The sequence below is a fragment of the Chamaea fasciata genome, unplaced genomic scaffold, assembly GCF_029207755.1.
Source record: "Chamaea fasciata isolate MVZ Bird 193981 ecotype frontalis unplaced genomic scaffold, bChaFas1.0.hap1 SCAF_9, whole genome shotgun sequence".
In the NCBI taxonomy this organism is placed as follows: Eukaryota; Metazoa; Chordata; class Aves; order Passeriformes; family Sylviidae; genus Chamaea; species Chamaea fasciata.
In genome coordinates this window covers 22,331,248-22,352,769 of record NW_027094094.1, presented here as the reverse complement: position 1 = coordinate 22,352,769, position 21,522 = coordinate 22,331,248, and the positions used below count along the sequence as shown (strand labels likewise).

Here is a 21,522-nt window from a genome sequence, read left to right as displayed (position 1 = left end):
TTACTTCAAATATTTTAAAGTATAATATTAAAACTTTAGACCAAATTCTGGAAGGATTGATAGACATTATTAGTTCCGTATGAACCTAAGAATATTTATAATGAATGAGCAGGGTGAGCAAATTGAGATAGAACAGGTAAATCCTTGGAGGATTATCAGTTTAATTACACTACTTCTTCTGGCTCTCCAAAATTTCTACTTTTTTCCCTCAACAACAGATTTCGAAAGTAGTAGGCGGCCTTTGACACATACTGGATTGTGAATTCCTGCCCAACTGGATGGCCAAACCCTTGTTGTGCATTTCGTAGTCCACTTTTATCTTGATCTAGTACTTTTCTAAACTCCTACAAAGCTAACAGCTGGGTTTCTGTGTGGCAAGCTCTAACAATCAATCAGCAGGAAGTTTGTATGAACATACCAGTCACTAGTGAAAATTTACCATGGCGAGTACTCTGAGTAAAATAGCAGAGTATAACAATCACAGAAAAAGGAAACACTGCAAGTTCAGATGTCTCTCTAACAGATTATATGCCTACAAACAATTGTCTGCTTAAGAACGGGAAAATTTGGAAAGATCTTCATTCCAAAAGAAACCTTCAGCACAACTCTGTTAGACAAAGAGGATCTCAGAGCAAAAGGAACCTTTCATTTCATTTGTTCAAAAAGGCTCTATAAAATTACCTTTAGAATATTAAGAAGCTTCAAAATATTCTGTTCTTGGATTTCTGGGCATGGGATTTGAATGCAGTTGACGACTTTCAAGATCAGATCATAAAACAAGAAAACACATCTGTCAGTTGACTGAAACATATTGGTAGAACAAATACCAATTTTCCATTTGGGCACTCATCATTCAAAAACATAGGACAATGTAATGATTGCACATACCAGAACACTTGCATAATTAACTGTACGGACACCAAAACAGGACAGTGGATTTGTTCAGAAAGTTTTTACAAGTCATAATAGATTAGAACTATTAAACCTTGGCCCAAATCCAAGCTAAGGTTCTAAAAACTACTTACATAAATACAGGCTTAGTTTTTAATGGAAACTGCTTCTTCTTCCTTTTACCAGTAAGCTATGGGGTAGACTTACCACTGTTTTTTCCCAGAAATAAGAGCACAAGAAAAGGAGGAGTCATCTGTAGATTGTTACTGGAAACAAAATGGCTTTGGCAAATTAATATGTTTTCAAGTAAATCAGGTAATAGACAATGTTATAAAATAACTGTTTATACAAAAGGCATCCAGCACATGTTTTCGCATGGGAAAAACAGATTTTCATGATAGCCATGATTTAGTGATATTGCTTCTGAAGAGATAGAATGATAAATTACTATTATCCCCATCAATTGGAGAGCACTGTTGTTTTTAGAAGGCAATTTGAGTTTGAATGCTTACACATAAAGGCACATCCTTAGCAAGGATGCCATTATGAAAACCCAAATATACAATCTGAGTGGGGCAAAGGGTGAGAGGCCTTCTTCCACACATCAGACAAATTATCCTTACAAATACATTACTATGACTTTAAAATTTCTTTTCCATCAAAGTTAACTACAGTAAGAATTGAAGTTTCTATTTTAATACATGTACCCAGTTAATAAATTATCAATAAGTAACAGAAGGGTACCTGGGCCATTTATACAAATCGCTAAAACAGAAATTATGTAAGCCCCCAAATTTTTGGGCCAATTTCTTCTAAAAGCCACTACATTTCATCCCTTTTGTATATTGGGAGCATGGCTATTTCTATTTAAAAACAACCATAAGTAACTGTTCTGTTTGATTTTTTCTTTCCTTAAGGTAGATCTGAAAAAGCAGACAGGAATGTGGGGCTTATATATTTTACTTCACCAGAAAATTTGAAAGCTAGAACAATAGTAGCAATGTATAGAATATAGAAACAAAAGAAACACTTTGTATGACAGGAGGCTGTGTCTTCGAACTGACTTCTTTTAACTAGGTAAGAGAACTGCACAAACTTCACACAAGTAAACCTCTGGATTCTAGATTCATATAAAGTAAAATACAAACTCCTACTTTAAAAAAGACCAAGTAAAGACCCTTAGGAGTTTGAGATCATTGTTTTGAAATCAAAACAAAAATACAGTCAGCTATAAGGTTATCACTTTGGGAGCCCTGTCTAAAAGGATAGCAATTAGATCACATAAAGAATCAAGTCATATTGGTGTCAGATGCCCAAAATCTAAATAGAAGGCCTGTAGATTTTGCCCTGAAAAATATGAACAGTGGGACTGAGGTAATGTTCCCCTTAGAAAAGTGGGTCTAAGAAACACTGTAATATAAGAGAAAACAACTTTCCCAAGATGAGGAAAAATTCTCGAAAGCTTAAAAACCTGATGCAATTTTTATTTCTCTCTTCATGTACTTATATGCTCAAGCATCATAACACTCAATATAATATTTGCAGCGAGCATTCTGTATCATTCCATGCTGACATCACACTGTCATATGCTGTTTCTGTGGGCTTTAAAAGGGAGAGTGAGATTTTCACCATTCCTGAAATTGTCTGTACAAAATACGGAGTCAGCCTAAAGGAGCAGATCCTGGAAATCATATACTGCATGCAGGAACACAAAAGTTGTATAACACATGGTGCAACCCATGCATAATTACATGTTTTTGTTCTCCCTGTAAAAAAATCATAGCTAAACAGAGTGAGAAATGCCCAAATGAAACTGTACCAATCAAATTCATCCAGCCTGCTCCTGCCCCCCCTCCCAGTCCTCCAAAAATCAATCTACAGCTGTACCAAACCATTTGCCAGACTTCAGGATTGTGGTAAACAAGTTTCTCCAGGGAAAAATAACACTCACAAACTTAGAGCATTCTTCATTCCAGTATGCATTGAAAATCGCCAATATTTACATATGCAACAGCTGATTCAATTCTACTTTTACAACACTGCAAGCATTCTGTGAAGAAAAAAACTGAAGATACTCAGAACCTAAAATAGCATGCTTAAGTATTTCATTCTTTCCTTGGAGATTTTTCTATTGACTGCAATTAATCTTTTATGGGTTTGTGAACTTCAAAATTTTCCTTTGTATAAAAGAAGTTGATTGAGGTAATGGGCCTTGCCAGCAGGCTGCTGTAAGCTTAGAATTGGTTCTGCCAACACCTGGAATTTTGGAAAGTGTCCTTAATTTTTTCCTTGTGAATATGTGTGTATATATATATATATATATATATATTTATACACACACACATATATACCAACTTATCAAATCACGTTAACAATGTCTCTTTAATGATCAATGTTATCCTTTCTTTGGATGACACCCTCTTCTCCATTCACTTTATTTTAACTGTGCTTAATCACAATGAAATTTGCAGCATATTTAGCATGCAGAGCAGAATATTTCTGGGAAGAGTAAAGATAGAAGTAATAAAGAATTATGTGCACTGTTAAGGGTAGGAAGTTGGTGATTTGGGCAATATACTTTCCCCCTTTCATGGCAAGGTGGCAGGCATTCTGAAACCCTGGTGAGTACAGCGGGTACTCAGAGCCTGGCAAGCTCCTGCTCTGAACAAACACCTGCTGGACATGTCTGCAACACCTATTGCAGCCACACAACTGCTGTATTGCAAGAGGAGTCAATCAATAATGCAGGCATGCAGCTTTTGATGCTCAATGCTACGGGCATTTCTTTTGTCAAGTCAGATAACAAAATCAGCCATGAAGACATACTTCCAATACACTATCACCTAAATAAAAAATCTGAGGATACCTGGCTTTTAAGGGTACTTCTAAAGTATTTTTATAGAACTCAGGTATTTTTCAAGATTCTGTCATTCTATTTATTGTGTAAGTAGACCCTAGCCATTTAATCCAACACTAGAATTGCTCAAAGGCAACATACTTATCTGAAAATCAAAGCTACTTATCTTGGAAATGGAGGGTGGAGAGGAAGGGCACTGGGTTGTGGGGGCTTTTTAGGGGGAGAGGGGTTTTTTTAATCTTTGAAGTCTGGGTGCATGTTCAAATTCAGGATTTTGGTTGGTCCTTTCTCTTTTAAAAGATATCAGTTTCTACGCAAGCTCAGTGCTGGAATACCAGGCACCCAAAGCACTTCTAGGGCATCTGATTTCCAGTGCACCATAGCAATCTACACCAGAGCCAGGATGTAGCTCCATACCCATCCTCAGCTCTAGCACAACAAAAGTGATACAGGCTGCAACAGATTAAGTTCCACTCAGTTGCTTTCCTCATTCTTTACACCTGAATCACAGATCCTTCTTCAGGTGCATTACCTGCCTGATTCTTTGAAAATTTTCAAGTAATATGGAATTCTACTAAAGCTGCTTCCATCCTCTGTAGTGCTGCAATATTTGAACACACAGTAAAATTAGGTTACCATCAATTCATAAGTATAAGGCTGACTTCGATTCTGGTATCTAAACAAAACCTGCCTCTACACAAATGGCTTACATGATCAATGTAGAATCAATGGGTAATGTAGGAAATATATAAGAGGATTGTTGCTCCAGTTTCAAGCTGATAAAGTGCTGCAAGCTTTACAAATTTCTCCTTTCCGAACAAAGTGAAAAAGCTTGGAATGCACTCTTTCTGACTGCTTCAGCTTTTCACCTGTTCCCCGAATTTTTTGTTTCATAGGTATGCAGAAGGAATTTGTGAATTTGCCCAAGGTGCTTTTTTAAGTTCTAAGGATTGATTAAAAAGGAAATTGAACACTGATCCACCTTTAATGTTGAAAAATGTTGAAAAAAATCCCCTTTTATGGCAATGAAAATGTGTTAACATTTCAAAATTACAGTCCTAAATTTCTAAATTGCCAAAAAGCTCTCACTTTAAAAATCTTAGAAAGTTTACAAATTCTCTCAAAATTACCAATGCCGCATGTAATCATCTACTTAGCAATGTGTAAGTACTCTAATCTCTTCACATTTTTCTCTCTCTCACACACACACACGCAAAAATCACTGAGCATTATTATCCATAGATTTATTTGCTTTCCCGGTAGACTACCTGTAAATCCTATTTAATATGAGTAAAAATCTGTAGTCTTGACAGGTATGGTTTTCTCATATAGTGCTTGAAAGGCATGGTGATCTCTGTAAAGTGAAATGCAGCAGTAACTAATACAGGGAAGGCCTTAGAGCAAAGCTTAGCACCTTGCAGCAATTTATACCAATAAAATGTAGCTCATACCTCTGTGGTTGGTGAGGTCTCTGGATCCAGCAGGCAGAGGTGTGTAGTGCATCTCTGGAGAGGCAGAGGCAGCAGCACTGCAGGCCTGTGTGACAAAACAAACACTCTCAGAGCTCTGAGTGGAGGTCAGTGATGGGGCAAAGCGGATGCACCTGCAGGATGAGTGCTGTGATGTGGTTACAGGTGCACGGAGTTACCAGCCATGAAGGATTAATTTGTTTTTGTTAAGGCTGCTTGCCATTCCTCAAGGTTGCTGTACTCGCAAGAGTTTACACAATGACATTATGTATCATTACTAAAGGAATATTGTCATACAGCTGACAGTTTTTAAAAAATTACCACCTTTGCCAGGAAATCTTTAGGCAATGCTAAAAATTTTCCTATTGGTGAAACAGATTAATATTTACCTAAAAGAAGCTGAGTCCACTGGAAAGAAAGGAGATAGAAAACAGAAAGTTGGGCTAAGATACTGTACTTTTCAAATCTAAAGAAAAAAATCCCAAATGTTTTTCTCTCCACCGCCCTGTGAGCTAAATGAAGGGATCTATTAAGAATTAGAGTGCCTATAATGCAAAAAAGGTGTACAAGTATATAGAATTCTTAGCAATAAACACTTAAAACACACACCAGAAGTCTAATAAAAGAAATAAGTACCCAAGAGGAGTTGCTCAGAACCCTTAAAAGCAAAATGTTAAGGGAGAAGAAGTCCAAATCTTTCTCTATAATAAGTCTCAAGACCCTACGATTCCAATTTTAAAAGATTAGACGGGAGAGCTATGGCTTACAATAAACTAACCTTCATTCCATTGGATGTTTCAGCTGAAGGAAAGATATATTTAAAAAATATAAAGCTAAAACAAGCCACATTTACCATCTTGCTTTTTAGTTACAGAACATCAGTGTTGCATTGTTCGGAAAAGATAGGAAAATAAAAGATTGTATTGGTGAACCTGAATGATTGTCAGTTTTTAAAGTTCAGTTTAACTTAGATTGGTGACACAGTAGTGATATGTCCAGTTTCAGATACAGAGTTTGCTCTGGAGTATTTACAGTCCACCCATTTCAACTGACATAAAAAGATGATGTGTTTAAATAGAAGACACAAAGGACAGCATTCTCTGAAAGCTACATGATAATTTCTGATAGAGAAAAATACAAAAGCTAAACTATTTCTTGAATCTCATGATAATTCACTAAAGGGAGTCTTGAGAAAATAATTGCTACCTTCTGTGCAGTTTGTTCCCTGATGATATATTGACTTCTAAGCTGCAAAAGTCAATCAAAGGAATCCACCTAAATCTTACTTACTTTATAATTGAACATATCCTCAAGATTTATGAACCCTCAGCTCTCCAATGTCTGGTTCATATAAAAGTATGAAATAGGGCTACAATGTTTTGGGGAAGAAAAAGCATAAATACTGATTCAATTCTTAATTACCAGACCAAACCTGAGAACAGTAAACAGAAATCTGTAACAATGAAATTTAATCATGGTAATAGTTTGTTAAAGGCTGCAACTTAGAAATCTTCCTTTTTGTAGCTGTTGTACTCTTAAATGATAGTACATAACATGTTAGGAGGTGACTGACTAGATTAGCATACTAAGATTTGCTTTTGGAGACCAGCCAACAATTTGTATGTCAGACCATCGTTATAATCCCATTTTTGTCCCTAGGAAAAACCAGGTCACTACATGAAGATGCATCATGCATCAAAACAAACCTCTTAACAGAACTTAACAGAGACAAGTTTGCCTAAACAGCAAGGATGCTACTTATTGGATATGAATAAAAATAGAGAATATCCTGCCTCTGCTGACTCACCAGTGATAATAAACCCTTTTCAGGGAACCTCCTGTTCAGAGACATATTGCTACAGACATAACTCTCACCTTCAGCCAGAATGAATAATACCTTGATTTTGGTGAACTGCAAACCTGCAGCTCAATCTGCTCTGGACTATGAATTATTGGAAATCTCTCTGATGACCAATATGAGCCAAGGGCACATAACATGACAGAGGGAGAGATAGAAACCCCTTACACCCAGCTATGAGGTATTTGAAACTAATTCCAAGAACAGGGATCTTCTCACAGCTATATGTTTCCTTTGGGTCAAGCAGTTTTGGATAAGAAAAGGAGAAAAACATCACTATTTAACATCAGCCTTCATCCCTGTAAATCACTCAAAAAACTGGAAGAATAAGTGGTCTCATACTGTACACTCTAGATGTTATCTGCCTATTCAAGTGTACTTATTTGGGATTCTGATAATAGTGAAGGCTTCTCTTTGGTACTTTTAATCTCAATTTAGACTGTTGACAGCTTGATGACAGCTTTTCCTAAAATTACTGGAAGAGACTTTGCCATTTCAGCAATATACCACTGAGTGAGCAAAATTCAAGAGCTTCTAAAAAGGATATTGGAGTGAAGGGGCAATTTAGCTTTATTTCCAATTTTTTGAAATGCAAGAACAGAAGGGTTTGTTTATTGGTGTTTTTCTGTTATTTTATGTACAGTATATAATTCCCTGTCAAATATAGAACAGTTTTCATTACCTTTGAGCTAAGCATTCAGTTAGAGCAACTTTAATTTTATGGAATATCATCCAGGGTTAGGATTGTTTTGTGCAAGTACCAAATCATGTTTCTGAGTAAGCCTGTGCACCAGCAGAAAGACAACTATTTGTTTACCCTACCACATACTGACATTTGGCCCTAAGCTATTTTCCAAAGAGATTTGTATAGATTGCATTACTCTTCATATTCACAGGAATATTGTGACAGTGACAGCATTGACATGTGACAATTATGTCTTCAAGTATTGGTGACATATGCATCAGAAGTTCTTCTTGCAGTGGAAAGTAACTATACATACAAGTAGCTTTGAGGAAAGCTGTTTAAACTAGTTGGTAGCTTCAATTTTATAGGACAAGCCACAAAATAACTCAGTATAGAAATTCTAATGGTATTATTACAGAAGAAGCTTATAGTTTTGCAAGCCTTGAAGTCTTCCAAGTCTATCATAGTACATGGTTTAAGACTTACAAGACAAATAAAGTCAGGCTACTCACAGCCCCCCTGTTATGCACATAACCAAACACTTGCTAAACTGAGGCACTGCTCTTCATAATAATCTGAGTATTTTGTCCAAATTGTTGTATTTAATACTAAATGGACTGTTAAAAGAGTACCAGATTTGCAAAGCATGTTCATCAAAATTACAGACATTGTAGAAGGTGAAGCGAGAAAAAAAAACCGCACAAGCAACCAAAAAAACCCACAACAAAACATCAAGAACTAAATTTGAGGGCAACAATACACCAAAATTTTAACTATTCAATCCTAGGGAACAGTCAGGTAAGAACAACTTTATTTGCAATGTATTTGCTTTTCTATGAACTTAGGAACCATACAGCCTGTAAAAAAAAAAAAAAAATTAAAAAAAAAAAAAAAAAAAAAAAAAAAAAAAAAAAAAAAAAAAGGGATGAAGCGTGAAAGAAGGGATAAAGAGACTAGAAAATATGCAAAAGCAGGCCTGAGTGGAACACTCCATATGGCAGAGTACAGCCAGACTGGCTCTCCCCTCCCCAGCTAGGAGTTCAGCCAGAGGGCTCGAATGGGCTGGCTGGAGTTTGTCACCCACCTCAACACTCTGGGCAGTTCTGGAAAACCAAGAGGTGGCACAGCATCCCTACCAGGAAAGGAGGCTGTTCTTGATGGAATGGGATTTCCCAATTTCCTTGCTCCACAGCCAAGCAGACTGAGCCATGAGTTAGCAGTTGTCTTTGCTAAACCCCCAGCATAAATTAGAGTCACTTTAATGAACGGGGAAAAAAAAATAACCCATTTAGGAGAAAATTGTCAGCCACACACCAAAAACTAGCTCTCAAGAGTGGAGGAATCTAATTAGACTAAACAAAAGAAAAAGAAAAATTGTTTAATCCCTGAATTCCACTTTTCAGGAAATAAAAATGCAATACTTGGATGGTACTAGTTAAGGGAACATTATGTGTAATATCAAGACATTCTGTACATCTGCTGCATCAAAACAAATTTGTAGAGACCAATGATTCAAAAATAAAAACACTGTGCTATTTTTGGCAACCACACAAGTTCCTTCAAATATTTCAGCTGTTGAAGGAAGTAAAGGGGGGAACTCAGACAAACCAATCCTCTTTGAATCATGGTTTGAGGAAGTAAAATTTAAATGAATCTGCTATCCAAATTATATCTCTCTACTAGATATTTCATTTTTATATTTCTAAACACAGGAGTAAACAGAAAACCCCACTTCGGAACTTTCAAATCTAATCAATAATACAGGTGTTTCAGCTATAGTCAAGAATATGACTTTGACCTTAGCAAATATTCATTCCAGATATTTTAGCAGCTTATTTTCAGATCTGATGCTACTAATACAGTAGCCAAATTAGGACAGTACTATTACAGTAGCATTAGGACAGCAAGGAGAACAGTGCTCTTATATTTTGGCTGGCCTTCCAATTTCAGTAACCTTTAACGAGAAAGGAAAGAGAATTTTTCTCATTTAACAGAAGTAGTGGAGCTTAAGATTCAAAGCATTTCAGATTCAAAGCATTCCTTTATTCTCTTGTAAGAGAGATTATCACTTCTCACTTGAATTTACCTTTTGGTTTTTACTTAATGTTAAACTGCAAGGTTGAAAGCAGGGATCAAAAATGCAAATGAACATCAGATAATTCTTATGCATTTAGGCTTAATTGAGTGTAATCGATATGTCTGGTGTGCAGCCAAATTCAACTATTGTGAAAAGTACCTAATGTATGGACATTATTTTTGGACTACTGAATGCCAGAAAATAATGAGCTGGCATTCAGCTTTGGTGAATCAGCCCTTGAATTTTCATCTAAGAGCAGTTTTGAATTATTACTGAAGATAAGGTGTAAATGTGCAAGGGAATTTTATCCATGTTTCTCCCATGAATCATAAATGAGGAAAAAAATTACAGTCTAAATTGCACTTAAAAGGAATAAAGTCTTTTCATGTCATACATGATTTATCAAAATGATCTCATTTTAAGAGTACTGTGGTGTATCTTGATTAATAACATTAGTAAGCATGATGAATGGCCTCTTTAATGGTAACACAGAATTTATTGGCAAAATCCCTACTTCTCCCAAAAGGGGTGGGAAGTAAAGCATGCAGCAGTTAGTAACTTGCAGAAACAGCTTAAGTAAACTCTCTGCTATGTATTTTCCATTTACATATCCTTGAAAATCTTTAATTTGAGTTTATTCTCACATTCATTCGGAAACAAGTTACAGGTATTACCAAATGGGGCAGCTCGAACCACTACAAAAGTCACTCTGCAGTTCTCTGCAAAACAAGCTGAACTCTGCATGTACTGTAAGAGGATGTAGTGTATTAAGGTCTTTCAAGAACATTGGTCCCATCCCCTTATGACCTTTTTCAATATCCTCTTCATTTTGCCTTAATATCCTAAATGCTTCCCTTCTTCCATTACTCCATCTTACCCTGCCCCCCTCCTCCCTTTTTAAGCCTGCTCCAGCCTGCCCTAACTAATTTCCTTTTGGGCTGACAGATCAGAGGCCTTCCTACCACTGTTCCTTTTAGACCTGTGAAGCCCTCCTCGTAATCCTGCTGCTTGTCCACAATTAATCTTCCCAGTTGCCACATTATTAACACTACCACCCACAGACAGAGGATGCCTGAGCACGGCTGGACACTCGCTCCCCACTGGAGCATCAAAGTTGTCAATCACACACTAGTCAGAAAGTTGCCTGCTGTCAACATCAGAGGATTTCATACTCTCCTACCCGCTGATCAAACATTTTTCTTCAGAAGATTAATTCCAAGTCCCCACCCATTTCCTCCCATATCCTCTTTCCCTTTTAGGTTTACTCAATGATCCATCTTCTGCATGGAAAAGGAAGCAGTGTATAAAAGAAATCCTTTCAAAACAAAAGTTCAGCAAAAGTAAATTTAAATCCCAGCTGTTATCAACCTCTTCCCCCCCTCCCCGTGCAAGTTAAACACCTTAAAGAGCTTGGATTAGACCTAGTCACAAATGCCTTTCTTTGATCAAAGGCTCCAAGACTTTACACAAATATAATCACAAGGCAATGACTGCATCTAAGGAGCCTGAATTGATTTGTTCTACTGTAACATACAAAAATACCCGTTAGGCTTTTTGACTTCCAAGACCATTATTTTTCAGCTTATATCACTCAAAAGCCAAGAATTTCAGGATCTTCTTAATATTTTTTCAAGGTCATCAGATAAAAAGTGAACTTCTTGCACATTATTTGCCTTTTCTTTTTAAAAAGTGCATCTCAGCTGCTGCTTACACTTAAAAGCAGAAGGATACAACAGATTCTTCAGGTCAGGTTCAGTTTAATATGTTGAAGGGAAGTAACTATTACCACCTCTCCCCAGTCATATGCCACATTCTAATATACTCATTTTTTACAAATTAAAGCTTACTGCTCAAGTGGCTCAGTATCTCTCATTACAGTAGTTAACAGAATCTGTCCCTAAAGGAGCACTTTAACATGTTAGCCACACAACAGTGAATGAAAGCAATACCCACTAATATAATCCAACAGGCAATCTATTCACTGGAAAACATAATGTTAGGTTTTAAAATAAGAATAAATTCATTTCAAACCACACTACAAAATAAATTCAAAGTTGCTCAATCATATTCATCCCTAAAATAGATTTCTTAATGTTTTCTCATCTCTTACATTGGTACTAATGAAAATCAAGAACTCAACAAAAGACCCCCAGAATTATAAAACCCTACAGAAAAATCTGCTGGCTTTGAATCCTAAACTGAGATTGGGAAAGTATGTCCAAACAATTATTATACATTCTACCTTACATTTCTCTGCCAGCACCTTTACCTCCTTATTCTGAGAACACACATGCTACCTTCTTTTCATTTACACTGTAGGATTCAATGGGCTCACACACTAGTGAAATAAAGCTTAAGGACAAAGCTAACGACAAATAAGTCTGTCATACTCCAAACCACAAAACTCTGAAATTCTCTGTTGCTAGAGAATTCTGAGTTGTCACAGACAACTATTCTTTGAAGTTCCTTGTCAAGTGAACCACAAATGAATTTTGAGATGCTAGGAGGTGCTAACCTTTTTCTAAATCCCCACCTCACCAACATCCAGACATGACATTTGTAGAATTTCACTCATTGTCCAACAGTTCTGAAGGAGTGAAAGAGAAACACGGAGTTCTTAAAGTTTACAGCATCAACAGAAGGTGCCAAAAGCATAGGTAAGCCAATGTGAAGGGAACTACACTGACAACGTATTAGATTCCAAGTTTCCTTCAGTCATTCCCTGCAATATTTTTCAACCAATTACATCACAGCTACAAAACATAGCAGTAGTGGAGTAATTACCAGGATTCCTTCTATGCTATGGCATAGCAACAGTATATAAGCTGCATACAAACACTGATGCAGAACTCAAATACACATTACACATGACACTGTAACTCAATACTTTTCATAGCCCTTTCTTTTGAAATAAGGTAACTCAGAACTTCTCCGCCTCCTTTTGCCAATCTGATACTGATGGATTCTTCAAAAGCAAAGACAAAATCATCAAGCTAAGTTGCTTCTTTAGACAGGAACTTCCAAGACTGTTGCATAAATTAAATCAGTAATGTAATATCATCACTTGCGAGAACATTCAATGATAATCGGAGGAATGCAGAACTGTGTATAGATTTCACAGGGCAGGCATAATTGTTTGCAATGCTAGAGCACTTATTTTGCTTTGCTATTCATTCTGATACCTGCTGCTTGCCTTAGTTTTTTAGGAAGCATGGAAAATGTTGCAAAAAAATTAAAGCTATCACCTAAAAAGTATAAGGTAACAGTAGTTTACTGACTGTTGCTAAGTTGTACTGATCTCCTTACTTAAGAGGCACAGGAATTAAGAAATTGGAAGGTTAAAAATGCTTTCAAGGCATCTTCATTCTGTCATGGGGGAATAGACCTGAAGTGCAGTTCAAACCTCTTGTCACTCTATTCAGTCAGCAGAAGGGGGTGCTGCAGTGTAACCTATTTAAAATGCAAATAGAGTAACTTTTGTAACAGCAGATTAAAACCAGCATTTTATTCACTTGGCATACCCACAGCATACTGAATGCTGGAATCAGACTTGTCACTGCACACCACAGGTTATTAATAGAGCTCAGAATGGTGTTGCTAAATGTGCAAGTTAAAAGCAAATAAACAAAAATGGATTTATCTGTGGTATTTTTTTCTTCTGGAGAATTCAGCAAGGCCTGCCTCACACTGTACACTTGTTTATCCAAGTTCACTGAGGCTCAATTTCGTTGTTTTTTTTTTCTTTTTTCTTTAATTATTTGATTGACAGACACTTACCACAGCCAGAGATTCTGGGATATGTGATCTATAACACTAATATTACAGAGAAAACCACATTTTTTCCAACCTGGACAAATATATACATATACAGGAAAGACTCCATGGTGCACAACTGCTACTCTCTAATAGGCCTTTCTGGACTCTCGTGCACTACCACCACATGAAAAAACACAAAATTAAAGGCAGCAGAACCAAATCAACACATTGTGCTATGGCTTTACACTTCATCTTCCTACAATGTCAGGTGTCAGGGCAGGCAAATGGGTTTCCCCTCTATATTCAAGCCAATTCCTCTGTTCTTCATCTCGATCTCTCAGAGATTCATCAAAAATGCGATTTAATTACATCTCCTCCCCTCCTCCCCCTCCCAAAAAGAGTGTAAACATGACTCCTTTTTATCTCCTGATACATCTGGACAAGTAGACAATGTGCTAAAACAAAATAAATCTGCCCTGACAGTCACATCAAAGGGTTCAGCTAGGGGCTTGCAGCTACTTAAGGCACAGGAATGTTGTTGCTAAGCATCGCTCTACAACCTATCAGTCCCTTAAAGAAGAGCTTTTTTCTTTCAGAGGGAGATGAGGAAAGCTGGAGAGTGGGAACCAGACTGCAAAGGGAGATTGGGGATTTTGGAGGATTTTAAAGCTTAAAGTGAATTGTGTGAAGAAAAGGGGGTTTGTTTTGTTTTGTTTTGCCTCTTGACATACAGTCCACATTTGGGGGGGAAGGAAAGTAGGGAAGGAAGGAGGGGTTAAAGCTTGTTGATGAAACATCTTGTGAATTATCCCCTTGGATAAAACCAAGAAAAGTCTTTGATATCCTTTTTCAAATCTCTGTACTTACTGTAGATCTGAAACAGAAAGATTATGACCAAAAGCAATAGGGCTGGGATAACAAGCCTGTTAAAAATAAATTGTGAAATGCATCTCATGCCCTGCTTTAGTGTCAAGTGTTTGACAAATATGTGTATGTTCCTGAAGAGGTGAAGCCCGGAACAATGTCCATATCTAATAAACATGCTCAGCAGAGAAAGGAAACTTTTGATACATATGCACACAGCACAATTTGATGCTCAATTTACTAGTGAAAACTGTTCCTTTTAGGGAGAAGGTTCACTGAAATCTTCAGTCTTCCACACTGTGCCCTGCCCGACTTGATTTGCATGTTTAGTGCTTAAACCTCCAAAGGAAGGTAAAACCATTCTAAACCAGACTTTAGGACTCTACTCATTCAGGAAACAGCCACAAATAAATGGACAGCTGAAAATTCAAATTATGCTGTCAAAGATGTAGAAACGTATCCAAGGCTGAGAGACAATCCAGCCTGGAAAGCATAAAACACTCAGCTTCAAAGCTTAATTATCCTGAAGGTAAGCTAAGAAAACCAGTAGTTTGGTTAAAGCAATACTGAGGTGTTAACACACTTTGGCTTTTAAAAGCAGCTTTAAAAATCCTCTTTCCTTTTTAAAAATTAAAGAAAGAAAACATGAAACGGACTCATTGTACATGCAGGGTAACTATCAAGAACATGAACAATTACTGAGCCCCTGATATTACACAAATAAATAACACTTAGCATTATCTTCAGCACGACCATATTTATTAAACAGTGACTGAGGGCAGCAGTAACCATTTTTATTGTCCCATACAGCTCTTATTTTCTAATTAAACAGAAGGTTATTTCTACTGCCAATGCAGCCATTTATCTTATTTGAGTGTTACATAATATTTTTTGCCAGCCAAGCCTGACTATAAAGTGTTCTGTGTGGTGAACTGTGGCCCAACTTGCTTTCCTGTTTGGTAATCATAGAAATGGGCCATTTCGTGCTGTGTTAATAAATAAACTTTTTGCAATTTCTCCTAAAACATGATAAAGCTTATACTTTGTCCTTCCCTCTAGCTTCAATACAAGGGCAATGAGCTGTATTATTAAAGATATAGGTCAAGCAAACCTGATGATTTCAATCCTGTGGGGTGCTTTAGAAACTATTGTCATATTACTGAGATCATTCTGCTGTTCCTAATTATTCCTCTTGGTTGCCTCACATTTCAAGTGATTTCTCTCACACTTATGTCAAAATTTATAAGCTACTCCCTGTAACAACACTACATTATTTCCTCACTTGTTAGGGTAATATAGGACAGAAACTAGGAGAATGCTTTAATCTAGCTGACAAGGATAATGTAGTCTAGAAATGTAATAAACTTTGCATTCTACTACAAAGTTGTGGGTTTTCTCCCTACCATGAAACATTTCATATAGATAGACATCTTAGAAAAACTAATTGCTACAATAACTTGCATATCCTCTTATCTGAGTTGCTTTTATCAGGAAAAATGTATCAGCATTAAAGTGTTCACTCCAATAGCTTGTGCATTCTCCTTATTCCCATAATTGCTATTCTGCAACGTTCTGTTGACTGTACTGTAAAACTACACACTGCTCAAGGAAACCTATTTCCAAGAAATCTGTGCATCACCCTAACAGTGCAAAACATTTGTAATTAACAGGCTGGGCTTTAACAGTGCTGTAACACATCTCAGGCTGACTGGCACAAAATTTTATTTGCACTAAGTAGGTTGAGACTGGGAAAACATAAAATCAACTTTATGTGATAGCTCCATGTTCTATAGTGGGTTTTTTGAAGGATTTCAAAATGTAAGGAAAGCTGCCAGTGAAAAAGGTAGTCTAATGAAACCTTTGAATTTTAAAGCCAGTGTGGGTACTGCTTATTGTGGGAGATAACCTATTTCCTTCAGAACATCCTTAAGGTTACAAAATTATGGTACCCTCCTTCCTACCCTCACAGAAACAAAAAAAGCAAAAATCCCCCAATAAACAGACTAAAACACAATTCCAGTTAGAAAATATCATATGAGTAACTCAAACATGACATCCATACTAATATTTCTAGGGATATTTTTGGTGGATTTGTTTGTACTAGCAATTTGCTGTGTTTGTCAAATGTCCAATGGCTTTTAAAATGCTTTTAGTCAGCAGCAAACTGAAAAAAAAACAGAGACCACAATAATACAAGTCCAGAGTATCAAAGCCATCAGACAACAAAATAGGAATAGGAGCCCTGGTCTATAATGGCAGCCTTTAAAGGGACTTTTTCCAGATAAATGAAAAACACTATTTAATTGAGCATGCACATAGGAAACAGAGAAGAGGCAAAGATGAAGCCAGTGTTGTCCCCATCAGAAATACTCACCAACAGCATTGTCAGGGAAAAGAAAAAAAAAGGAAAATAGCAATAATTTCTGGGTCTTTTTGGGTTTGCCTCTGTTCCTACTTCTGTCCTCTTCTGAAGAGCTGATGACCTGACTGAAGGTAAACTTCACATGGTTTGAGGTGTGTGGGTGGGGAGGGATCAAGAGGCAGAAACAATATCTTCTGAGGGTTTTTACTTCTGGATCCCAATTAGAAGAACTGGAGTCCATTCCATGGCCTGAGAGCTGCCAGGGTGAACTGTTCATACATTTGTAAAGTGAGATTTCCCTCTTCTATGATGACTTCTGTCCCAGCATGTATGAAAGACACACTTTAATTCTTTTGTCTTTTCAGCTACCATCTCTCATTATGTAAAATTATCTTGAAAGCTGATGATTTGTAAGTCTATCTATGTTCAAATTTGTTTCCTCAGTGGATAGCCACAAGGTAATGCAGCAGCCGCCTCTAAAAATTTTAAAGAAAGAACATTTATGCTTTAACTTATGACTTCAAAATACAAACACTGAAATTTTAAGGATAGAAAGGATGTGATTAATCAATATCTTATTAATTTTTAAAGCATCTGCTTTGAAAACAGAAACGACCTCTGATGGAAATGATTAACCAGAGGAAAAGGAATTAATTTTAGGATCTTCACAAATGAATGCATGAGAGGTAAGAAATCATACATAAACACATTAAACTACAAAAGAGCAGTACTCCATCAATATAGTTTTTACATACTTTTTGGTGAATCAAAATAAACTAAAACCAGTGGAAAACACTGGACAATATAAAAGGAAAATGCAATCACAATAGTTATGGAAAATGTAATTGTATCAATTTGTTAAAACTCCAGTTTTGTAGAAACACAAAACTCGGGTATAGAAAAACACTGTCACAGCACTTTTGTTTTAGGTTTTTTCCTAACTCTAAAATAATATCCTACATAAAGTAATTCAGACCTCTTTGAGACTTCTTGTTCATGTTTATGTATCAGAAATGCCTAACAAGTGGGAGATGTACTACATAACACAGGTAACCTAACTAATTTTATAATTACTTTTCTTGACCTTATTTATAATTAATGTCCACTTGAGAGATACCTTCACCCTGAATGAGAGGAGAGAAAAAACCAGCAGGAGAGTTGATTTATCTCAAGATGTATTTTTCAAGCTCTGTGTGTGCACCTTTGGAGTTCAGTGTGGCCATGAAATACTGGTGAGGTTTTCTTCCTTGAGGTGATGGATTTAATGAACACTGTCCTAAAATGCATTAGGTTCTGTCTCTTCAAGAGGCTTTCTATGCCCCAGTTGAAGAAATGCTCTAACTAGTTGTCCCTATCCATAAAATCCAGAAAGCACTTAACAAAGTTTATCTCTCAGCTCAAAAAACTGTTCCCCCACTTTGCGAAACTTCAGGATGTACTACAATTCAGAGATGAGGAGCAGGTTTTTTGTCAGACAGGGTGACTGCTCATTTATAGGGCTGCTGAACTTTTCTTGGTTTCAGCTGTTACCATGGTTACTTACACAGTTGACGTGCACTGAGCACTTCCAGTCTTGGCTAAAAAACTGCCATCTATGTACAGTCTGTCACAATTCTGGGAAATCTGTTCCAACAAATCAGTGTTCCCATTAAAACTGTTCTTTTTTTCTACCCTGGGTGCCTAAGCTTCAGCTGCAACAGCTGGTTCTTCTCATAACCACTGCCCATATTAGATGGAAACTCTGAATCTTCCTTCTGCTGCTGTTCACTTGAGGTGCTACTATTGACATACTCTGATCAACTCTTCACACCCCCTAGGTTACCCAAGATAGACAGAATTTCCTGGAATTTCTCACCATACCAGGTCATCCAGTCTTCCAAGAAATCATTTGCCTTGTCCCCTCCATTCTGTCTTCAGTGTCCCATCAGCACTTCTAGAACCAGAGACTTACCCAAATCTAAACCCTGTGTTCTAGTAGTGGTTGTACCACTAAAAGTACAATTATAATGTTTAAATTTCCCCTCTTCTCGATATCCAGAGAGTATCAGAGGCCTCTACTGAAATCTAATTGTTTTATGTTCTATCTCCCTCATAAAAAGGTTACACAGCACTGGGCAAAAACCTGATCTCCATGGAAGCATGTCTACTTTATCAGCATAAAAACTATTCACTGGTACTTAATTTACTGAATGTACACCATGTTGATTTTGTACTATTCTAGCTCCTTAAACAAAATAATATGTCACATTGGATAATTATACTACAAAAACTAATTGAAATCCTTATTGTAATCAACAGTGCTTGCACTGACCGAAGAGATGGGCTAAAGAAACACATCATCCTTCCCCTCCTCTTGTCATCTGTCTCTCATTCTTTCCACCTGCAGCTGAACCTGCCTCTTGTCAATAAGATGACACTTTCAGACAAAGCATAAAATGACAGAATGTAACAAACACATTGTGAATTGTAATATTGTCCACAGAACTTGGAGGTACTGTCATTTCATAATATTAGAAACATCAAAGGAACCCTGAAATTTACAGACAGAAGCATGGATCACTAAACTGGGTGACTAGAAGGTGTGGAAAGAATAATTTCCTCTTCCATAACCCAAATATAAAAATCTGGGCAGCAACAATACTGCTACCCCAGGCAGACAACTCAGAATTACTTCAGATGAAATAAAACTACTAAGGAACTGAAGCTAAAGAGAAAGAGAATATTAGACTGGGTTATGCAGTGGGTAACTTCAAGAGCTGCTTGCATTCATGTTTGGTGTACAACCAAGTGCATACAGTAATTGTGTAAAATGAAAATGATCCAAAATTATTCCACTGTACTTACAAAAAATCACAAAACCACAGAACTGGTCAGGTTGGAAAGGTCATCAGGTCCCACCTCCCTGCTTAAACAGGCTTATCCCAGAGCACATGGCACAGGATTGAGTCCAGACAGTTCCTGAGTATCTACAGTGAGGGAGAGTCCACAGCCTCTCTGGACAATTTGTTCCACTGCTCAGTCACCTGCACATTAGAAAAGTTCTTCCACATATTTAGGTAGAACTTCCTGCCCATTGCCTCTTGTTCTAATGGAGTTACTTTTTCCTGTTTTCCTGCATTTATTGTTGTTGTGTTTGGCTTTTTTTTTTTTTTTGATTTTTCTTTTATCTATTAATACAGAAGTGGAACATAGGGGTTGTAGTAGAAAATATAATGCATAGGTCTACTTTCTAGGACACAGAGTGAATTGTTCTATACCCACAAATTCTCAGACACCGTAACAAAAAAAAAAAAAAAAAAAAAAAAAAAAAAAAAAAAAAAAAGAATCAGTTTTCATATCTCTGTCTCCTCGGCTCCAGTTATCCAGCTTCAGGTGCAGAATGACAAATAAATATTACAGCAAATATCTTCAGACATTTAGATTTAAAAAAGCAATTTATTTCCAGTTACAGCTATTCTAAAACTTGTGGAAGAAATGCTAGAAAAATATTATTCATATCATTCTGTAGTTTTAGCATTAGACTCTGGTCTCAGCACCCACCTTGTGGCATAACCTTCTTTTTTAATATTATCTCTATGGGCTGCATAAAGTATCGAAGTTAAACAACCCAAGATGACATATTTTGACTAGTCACATCACAATTCATTTTCTATTACTCATAACTTTAGATTAATTTATTAGAAACAGATTGATGCACCAAAAGTTTTCCACTTTGCAACAGAATTGCTCCACCAGCATTATGTAAAAAAACTGAAACTGCTCAGTTCCTTAAAATGCAACTGTTGCATCTGGAGTTCACTTATTTTCTCTCATTAAAGTACCTATACGCTAAAAGATGCTTTTTTCCCCCCCTCCACTGAATCTGGCACTTTAACTATGATATGATTTTATTACTCAGAAATACTTTATTACTGCAATAAAACTGCACTTTCCTCTTTTCCACTGTCTCACCTAATAGCAAACGTTAAACCAAAAAACTGATGTCAAAAGCCCTGTTGATTCCACAGGCAGGAGATTACATGTTAATAGTGCAGTGCAGTACAGCAGAGCAGGAAAAGAAAAATGTCCTCAATGGTTTACATAGTTAAATATATTGAATTTATGGCTTTAATGTTATTTATGATGTTTCTTACAGTGCTATCATCACCAAGAGTACTGAGAAGCATCCAGTTATGTAGCAAATGTCTAACATTTCCTCTTTCATATTGCTCTCCAGAAGGAGCACACAAGAGATGGTCCCTTTTTAACAATCTCGCTTCTCTGTGTTTTGGCTTGAGAAGACTGGAAGATACATGCCTTTCCTTTGCTGGTAGACACTTGTGGGCTAGTATAATTTCATTAATTTCCTGTTGAAACATGAAAGGAATTAAGTTTATTCCCATTTGCATGATTCTTAAACTGTTGCGTCATTTAGCAAATTATTCCCTAGTTAACACACAGAGATTTAGGCATTTGTACTTAGCAGAACTGCAAGTACATCAGTATATGAGAAAAATGTTCTAGGTTGGTTAAGATGGTAACTTGATTAAAACTCTGCCATCATCTATCTCATTTTGCCGTCTGAAATGTTATTATAGATGTAAAATTCTTCTGCATCTTATTTTCTTCCAGCTCCTATTTTTCAGACTGCTCTGTGAAGATTAAAATTATTTTCTTTTTTCCTATAAAGAACGTCTCTGAAACCAAATTGCTAAGTGTTCTTT

The 21,522-nt window shown here is 36.7% G+C and overlaps 1 protein-coding gene across 10 annotated transcripts in view; it reads right to left on the bottom strand.

Moving 5' to 3' along the window:
* Window positions 1-21,522, bottom strand: part of LRMDA (leucine rich melanocyte differentiation associated) — a 635,267-nt gene that overhangs the window by 91,319 nt on the left and 522,426 nt on the right. For 7 of the 10 annotated variants that reach the window (XM_066191474.1, XM_066191475.1, XM_066191477.1 and 4 more), the window contains 2 exons: window positions 5,200-5,284; window positions 682-755 (listed from right to left, as the gene is read on the bottom strand). The exons of 1 other annotated variant lie outside the window; for it this stretch is intronic. In XM_066191474.1, the coding sequence (XP_066047571.1) occupies window positions 682-755; window positions 5,200-5,284 (159 nt within the window). Of the gene's footprint in view, window positions 1-681; window positions 756-4,886; window positions 5,103-5,199; window positions 5,285-21,522 lie in introns of those variants that run through there. 2 more of the 10 variants (XM_066191480.1, XM_066191479.1) reach the window with 2 other exon arrangements.